Source organism: Setaria viridis, chromosome 1, assembly GCF_005286985.2.
Source record: "Setaria viridis chromosome 1, Setaria_viridis_v4.0, whole genome shotgun sequence".
Lineage (NCBI taxonomy): Eukaryota > Viridiplantae > Streptophyta > Magnoliopsida > Poales > Poaceae > Setaria > Setaria viridis.
The window spans coordinates 33,751,581-33,759,660 of NC_048263.2; the positions used below are offsets into that span (position 1 = coordinate 33,751,581).

At 52.8% G+C, this 8,080-nt stretch overlaps 1 protein-coding gene across 2 annotated transcripts; it reads right to left on the reverse strand.

Moving 5' to 3' along the window:
• Window positions 1-504: 504 nt before the first annotated feature.
• Window positions 505-3,238, reverse strand: LOC117866617 (dof zinc finger protein 2). Of its 2 annotated transcripts, none has more exons than XM_034750877.2 (2): window positions 2,869-3,238; window positions 505-1,968 (listed from the first exon to the last, which is right to left on the reverse strand). In XM_034750877.2, exons 1-2 carry the CDS (start codon window positions 2,890-2,892, stop codon window positions 874-876), a joined length of 1,119 nt encoding a protein of 372 aa, XP_034606768.1. In that variant the 5' UTR covers window positions 2,893-3,238; the 3' UTR covers window positions 505-873. The 2 variants fall into 2 exon arrangements, with proteins under 2 accessions (XP_034606768.1, XP_034606777.1); XM_034750886.2 differs by lacking the exon at window positions 2,869-3,238 and adding an exon at window positions 2,279-2,862.
• Between the last annotated feature and the right edge of the window lie 4,842 nt (window positions 3,239-8,080).

Below are 8,080 nucleotides of genomic sequence, written 5' to 3' on the forward strand. Positions count from 1 at the left end.
TAGAGAGAGAGAGAGAGATGACAGGTATCAATAAAAATAAAATAAAATGTTGCACGAAGAATAACAGCACACATACTCCTTGTATAGAAGATTAAAAAAAATACATGGCTCGTACAAGCTAAGGACGCATAAGGGCTGAATGAACACGATACAAATGAGCCAACCATAAAATGTGACTGTTACAGGGGTACCCTCAGTATAGATCAGCACAGCCGCATTGTATGCTCCCTCACATGATCTACTGATCTAGAACTCTGACACTATACCAAACCAATTAACCAACTGTAGCACAATATATATGATCACTGATGCATTATGCATGTTCCCTGCAGGCAGAAGGAAAACAAAAATCGCAGGAAGAAGAAAGAGTTTTAACCAATATAATCGATCAGGAATGATACATACACGACTAATCAACTTGCGTGTTATCAAGATTTAAAAAGCACAGTACCACGCACGCAAACCTTCGTGATCCGTACGGTGTGCTTTTAACTTAGAACACTGTAAAAAAAAGCTGCTCAATTAATACATATTCTACAGGCACAACATTGTCACATGATTAACAGCTTTCTCCAATGGATTACACGATCAGAAATGGTAGATCGATTTGGCGAAGAGAAGCTGTAAATCACCGGTTCACCACCCTTAATAATCTGTATATCCTGCTGTGTTAGCCCCCAAGTCGATCGCCACACACATGAACAACACCAAGAACCGAGAAAAAAAAATAGAAACCAAACAACCAGAGAGATCAAACGCCATATGTGAACACTAATAATCACCTCCACCTCTTATTAACTCCGATCCTTGTCTCTATCCCTATCTTCACATGCTGACAACGGCGCGTGCATGCGCCATGCATGGCGCGCCGCCTTACCAAGGGCCGCCGCCGCCATTGCTGCTGCCGTTCCCGATGATGCTATTGCTCCAGAATCCTGGGGTCTCGTGGCCACCGGTGGTGACGCCGCTGGCCCCGCTGCCGTCGCCTGCTTGATCTTTGCTGTGCTCGTACTGATCGGCTCCATTGTTGTTTGCGCCCCCAGCTGCGCTCACCGCCGGCTTCAGGTCCTCGAAAGGGAAGAGCAACCTGCCGGCCGCGCTCTCCTGCACTCCTAGCCCGGCGCTGTAACCCCCAGCGCCGCCAACGCCGCCCGTGCCGTGCGTGTCCAGCGAGAACCCAAGCACGCTCTGGGAGTGCGGCGGCGGGGGCATGCGGAAGTCGCCGAGAGCGAATCCCGCGGCCGCGTACTCGGCCGGCATCCCTAGCTGAACATGCTGCAGCGGCACGTAGCAGCCGGTGCTCCTCAGCAGCTCCATCGCCGAGAGCGCGCCTACACCCCTGCCGGCGGCGCCGTTTCCCGCCATGGTCGCCCCGGGGTTGCACACGCTGCTGCTCTCCAGGCTCGGGAACGCCGAGAACTCCGGCGGGTGCAGGCCGCGGCCGTTGTGGTGCGGGAACGCCAGGTTGAGGTCGTGAGCGCCCTCGTGCATCAGCTTGGGGTGTTTGGCTGCGAGCCCCACGGGGATCGTGCCGGACACCGCCGCGGAGGTGGAGGCGGCGGCTGTGGCCGCGGACGACACGGCCGAGGACGAGCGCTTGTTCTTCCTGGAGCCGCCGCCCACGGGGACGTTGCGGAGCGAGCCGCCCTCGGTCCAGTAGCGGCGGCACGTCTTGCAGAAGTAGCGCGGCTGCTGCAGGCTGTAGTTGTTGTAGTAGCAGAACTTGGTATTGGTGGAGTTGCACCGCGGGCAGTTGAGCGCCTTCTCCTTCTGCGGCCGCGCCCGCCGCTCCGTGCCGGCGCCAGCCCCCGCGGCCGCGGGCGCTGGCGGGGCTGCTGCCGGAGCGCCAGGAGCCCTCTGGGCGGCTGGTGCCGCTGAGGGAGCAGCCGGCGGGGGATTCGGGTTCTGGTTAGGATTTGTGTTTCCAGCCATGAGCATCTCCTCCATGGGCTTCCCTAGCCCTAGCCCCTGGTGATGGACACATATTGCTCATCATTAGATGTTACTAATACAAGCTTGTAAGCTTGAACAATGTTAATAATGAGGTAACCAAGAACTACTCCTATGAAGCAAGAACATGTAGTATAGGAGAATGAAGAGATAGCATATAGAAGGGGGTATATGAGTTGAGGTCTGAGGATCCTTATGGTACAGTGCAACAAAGAACCAAGCAAATGGATACAAAGTGAGATTAAAGAGAAGGGGAAAAAGGCAAACAAAAGGTAAAAAAAAGCAAGGAAAAGATGAGAGAGAAGCACAGCACAGCACAAAACTCAACTTTGTTTGTGCTCTTGTAGGGTTGCGTTTGTGGCGTAGCACTGCTACTTACTCCATCACCCAAGACATGGCTGCTCTTTTGATGCAAGGCGTTGGAAGAGAGAGAGAGAGAGTAAAGCTATATGAGAAAAGAGGGATAAAAAGGATGAGAGCTTGGAAAGGGGGATAAGATGGAAAGAAAGGAGGAACAAAGAAAAGAAAGGCGGTGCGTGTGCTCCTTTCAAGGATTAAAAGGGGAGACAAGGGAGAATTAAAGGCCCCAAGGCCCTCAACTCGAAGCCAATGGAGAGGAGACGGCACGCCCACAGAGAGGAGATGACGATACACGCATAGATCTACACAAAGAATAAAAGGTTCGCCATGGCGGTATCCAAGAACAACAAAGCCTGCCGGCGAGATGGATCATCATACTTCTATACGAAAGGAGAGCTCCGTGACCAAGGCAGGCCAAAGCAAGAGGAAGAACCGACCAAGAACAAGACACGCCAAGATCCATCCCGGCAGGTGAGAGATCTCGTACGCATGACCCCCGACGCAACTCGCGGCTAGCTATCGCCGATTCGATCGAGATGTTTGTTCGGATTAGCTTACCTGGTGCCACTGCGCCGCATCCATGCATGCAAGGATCCCAATTGCGCTCCTCGCCAGCGATTCTTCCGCGTGAACAAGGGCCGAGGGAGGAGGAAGATGAGGAGGAGCCTACTGGATGGGACGGGCGAGGGAGGAGGAATGCCCTGTGGATGGCCGAGTGGAATTGCTCCCCCCTTCTCTAGTCTCCTCCTTCATATGTCATGAGATAGTGGGATTCTTTTTCGCAATATTTTTATGCCTCTAGCGAAGGGAGGAGGAAGAGCAAGGGAAATTGGTGCCCTGGCAGTTCTGGAAATGTGTCAAAATTCTTTCATGTAGGCCTTGGAGTGTGTTTTGTACGTGTAGCGAGTTTTGGGCAGGTCCGGAGAGGAAGGGGGGGGGGGGGGAAAAACAGTCGGTGACAGCAGTTTTTTTTCCCCCCGAAATACTGGTGACAGCAGTCAACACAGAGAGGGGCAGCCGCGCAGCCCCCTGAGGATGATGGTCCGTGGGGCCATGCACGTGCGTAGGACACCGTGCCACGTGCCGGCAACTAACCGAGGTGTTTTTAGTGCCTAACACATTCTGAACTCGAGAACCCTGGGTCGATGATCAACGCCGTAGTAATTTGTTTGTTGAAATAAAACGCAACTTGGTAATTCTTATCACAATCATAATCTTTTTGTTAGTATATCTGATTTACTTCATCACGCGAACATTTACAAATTTTCAGTTGCTTCTATGTGCCCGTCCCAAAAGAGTACTAACCAATATGTATTGTGCATTTTATCTTCTAGTCTCACCAGAGAATGAAGGTGCATCGATAAATCCTGAATCTAAGGGTCTTGGCAGAGCTTCTAGGCTTATTTCAAGAGCAGCTCTACCAAACAGTATTCACGTATAAATGGTTTTAGGTTAAAATGATTTTTTTAAAATACACTCTAAGAGCTCAAAAGACTAGCTTCTTCCGAACCACTTCATGCATAGAATCGCCTCATCCTTAATTTACCCTCAAGAATCACATTCAGATAAAAAATTAGTTCTCTCAGAAAATCACTGCTCATAGTGAATCAGAAGTAATTCTCATAGTGAATCAGAAGTAAGAAGAGGCTCCACCAGAGACTTTAAGCGTGGTCAATAATATCACAGGGCAGCCGAAAAGGAGGAAGAAATTAGATTTTGGTAATGCAATGTCTAGTGAATCCATGTATATTGTTTTTAAGCTGAACCAGCTTAATGTTTGGAACTTGTCATAATGTCAAAATTCAAACTGCGAATATCGATTGGTAGGACGTAGGAGCCTCGATGCTAACTTGAGAAATAGGGTGAAGTTTGATTGGTCCACCATGCAAAAGATTAAGCACACACCTAGCCGCGGAGCACTCAATTCTGCCTCATTTAATTTCGGCGCCAGCAGCTTCTACGAATAAGATCAATCCACTGTTGTCGGTCAACTTCAAAATTTTGCTCTAACACGAAGTCATTTCTCTTTGCGTCCGGCTATCCGAGCGACACAATAGGGGGCTATGGTGGCTCGCATTGCATGTTACAGCAGATACGCCACGTACGATGCCTAGCTACCATCAAATTAGGATTAGTTGCGGGAGGTGTATCCGTCTAGCAGCCCTATGCCCCTATCTAGGGTGCGGCTCAGTGGCTGGGTGGGGCTTGACAGCAGTGGAAAACCGGAGGACATGTCAGACGAGAGTGTTGTATGGCGCCAGTGGCACAGCAGAGCAGATGGAGCATGTGTGAACGAGGTGGAAGAGTGCAACAGAAGCTAGAGTGAGGGGCTTAGAGTGTTGTGGAGGTCAACATTGCCAGATTTTTTCTTCATCCAAGGGTTTCTTCAAATTTAAGACACTGGTAGTACAAGTTACTAGTGAACTACGGCGAGGTACGATACGGAGTACGGATATGTACACACGCCTTTACCTGCACGCGCTAGTCGTCTTCACGCACCACCCCCGGTCCAAGCATCAGCACCTGGTCCGTTTCCCCGGTTTCTGCTCTACGCGCTGACCCCCGCGATTATAAGCGTCAAAAAGGCCTCGCGAGAACCCGCGGCTACAGCAGGTGCAGCGGCGCGGGTGCCGGATGGTGGTGGTGGTGTGTGTGGAACGCGCGAGCGAATGAGCGTTGGTCAGGGGAAGGCTCGGCTCGGCTCGGCTCGTAGTGGAGCGGAGGGCCCGCGGCGGCAACTTCCCGACCCCTACCATCGGCGGGCGGGCGGAGAGACTCAACACGCGGTGCGTCGCGGGTGGCCGCGCGCGCGGAGGCGGAGAGAGATCGCACTCACCCTGTCAGCCACCGGGAACCGGGGGAGGGGAGGGCCGGCGGGGCCAACCCAACCGGGGGCGGGCATGGCATTACCGGATGCCGGATGCCGAATGCCCCGGCGCGCGCGGGTCCCCCCGCCCCGACAGGCGCTAAAGCGACCGCGCACGCCTGCGGGCTGCGTGGCCGCTCACCCCGGCCGCCCGGGCCCCGCCGCCCGCCGCTAGTGCGCGCGCTCGGATGGGGTCGGGTGCGGTGGGACTGCCAGCCGCAGCCGGCTCCTCCTCCTGCTGCACCGCACCGCACCACACCGCGCGCCCCAGGGCAGGCCCTGGCCGCTGCCGCTGCCGCCGAACGAGTGCGGGTGGGGCTCATGATGGCCACGTACCATTATTGTCGGGGTGTGGCGTCGGGGCCGGCTGCCAGCGGCGATCCATCGATGGAAATTCCCTCGCCGTGTCCCCATTCACCTACAACTGCAATCGCTTGCTGCGCGTCGGCTGGAGGGCGCGCGCAACTTTGCAGCGCAGAGCGTCGTCCGTGTTAATCCAATCTAGCTATCTGACCCCCCTTTGCTTCCAAAAGCACGGTCTCCTTGCGTCCTACCCCATCTACTGTGGCTTGCCCTCGGAGACGGGAAAAAAAGGCAGGGTCGTCCGGGGAAAAAGACGATATGACACGAGGAAGCAGAGAAGCAGCTGGGTAAAGACAGGATCGAAAAGAAACCTAGCTAGCTTTGCCATACATTAGATAGTTCGGTTCTCCCTTTTATCCCTCTTTTCGCTGTCTTTTCTGCGCGCGAGCTCGACCGCGGCTCCCCTTTCGGCTGCTCGCTCTGTCAGCGGCGCACGTCCCAGAACGCGCCGACCCAGAAGCAAACGCGACGCGAAAGCGGGTAATAATCACCCCGCGCGCTTCCGGACAAGTACGAGGCTGATGGAATTGAGCCGCCTGATTGTTAATAATCCATCATCTAACCCAACCCCTGCTTTTGTCAAAAGCCGCAAGGCGAGAAGAAACCGCTTTTGGATCGCAGGTAGGTTGTTCTCCCTTTGAGTGAGATCGATCGATCGGCCTGCTCAGTGCAGCGTAATGGCAGTAGTATATGCGATGCCCGCGTGATCAGTTTAGTCGCAAAGGCGGTGACTGGTCTGAAGGGAATAAAGCTGCCGGCGATTACGCGGCTGCTTTGGGGACATGACCCGCTCTGCTGAGAGGATAAGCTAGGTTTAAGTTTACCCCCCCGGTCCTTAATGATGACCTGTGCCGTTTAATCTACGGAGGACGGTTCTCCTTTTGGAGTAGGTTAAGCCTGAGACTACATCTGTTAGGTCGAATGCTTATGTTATTTAACCATTCGCCACCTTTTGCTTCGTTGAAAATTCCTCTTACTACGTGGCCGGAATATCGGCGGTTCCGATCGAAATGCGAATATAACTTTTGCTCGGGTTTGTTTAGCGCAGAAGTCGCACCGCAAAGATTGCACGGCGATCTTGTCACTGCATCAGGCCATCATTGCGTGTGGGGATTAACTGACTGGGTGGTGAAAACGCACCACGTCCACGTTCATACCGTACGTATAAACCTGATGACCCATACTCTGTGGTCTCTGTGGTCTCTGTGGAAAGCAAAAGGGTCAGCAGGGCAGGCGGGCACAGCGTGCTCGCCCCGTTGCGGCAAGGAGCCAGCAGCAACCGACAAGGCCGATGAACTTTCCTGCCCAACCAACACCAATACTACGCGAGAGATGGTAGTATGATCCTGCGGTCCTGCCCTTGGTAGCGACGACGTACTGGCGGACCGGCCGCTGGGCATGCCACTTAATTTATGACCGCAGGAGGAGGCAGGTGCGCGCGCGCGACACCGCCTGGCAATGGCAAGGCTGCAGCCGCAAAGAAAGACAAGCCATGGCAGGGGAGAAGGGATCATGCATGGCGCATCCGGCCGGCAGGGCACGCACTGACTTCCACCACAATGCCGGGGCAGAGGGGGATGGATCACCGGAGAGCCGGAGGCCGGAGCGGCTGCTTGCTGCCGCCATCCTTTACGAATTGAATGAAGCTCGCTCGCTGTCGCTGCCACGCCGAAAAGCTAGCTTCTCGGGCTCTTTTATTGTGTCTGGTAGTACAAGCAGCAGCCAGCCGTAGGACGGCTTTCTAGGGTCTATAGCGTCGGCATCCGGCTATCATCGCGCCGCGACCGAATGGCCCGGTAGTGGGCTGGTGGTACTGATAGCAGGATAGGAGGAGAGCGCGCGAGCTGCGGCTCTCCGGTCGACTCGATCCTCGTCCACCCACAGCGGCGTGCATGCATGCGTGGTATCGTGCGTTGAGGGGGGTTCAGGCCGCGTGCATGTGATGCACCACGCTGGGGGCACGGGTCCACCAGTGAGCATTAGTCTCGGTTACTCGTATCTCTCGAAAAAATTAAAACCAATTTTTCAATCGGACTAATAATTCAGGAATAAAGATCTCCTTTTTAGTCTCGGTTATTACCAATCAGAATTAAAGATTTTTTTCTTTTTACCCTAAATTCTTTCATATTAATGCTAATTGCTTCGCACACACATATGTATGTATGTATGTATAAATATACGTATACATCCTTAGCGTACACTGTTTACATGTATACGCTCGTATTGTATGCATGTCGTATATATATTTCATGATAGTATATGCATAATATTAATTATAACTACTATATATATAATTCTTAGTATATTATACACATCAAACTAGTATTTATACAATTACCATATATACAATAATTTGTCCTCTTCATTCTTAGGATCCTCCCGTCGTGGTGTTGCTCAGTTCGACTATTGAATGTCCATCATAATAAAATTCTCCTTTGGAATTTATCACATCGTCTAGCAGAAATCCATGAGAGTTTCTTAGATTGCCAAAAGTCTCTCCTTCACCAAGAGTTCTTCTCTAATCCGCAGCATCTGTAATTT

Coding starts and splice junctions, on each gene's coding strand:
- LOC117866617 (XM_034750877.2), bottom strand. CDS start 2,892: ATGGATGCGGCGCAGTGGCACCAG. Junction 1,969..2,868: donor ATGCGGCGCAGTGGCACCAG/GTAAGCTAATCC, acceptor GTCCATCACCAG/GGGCTAGGGCTAGGGAAGCC.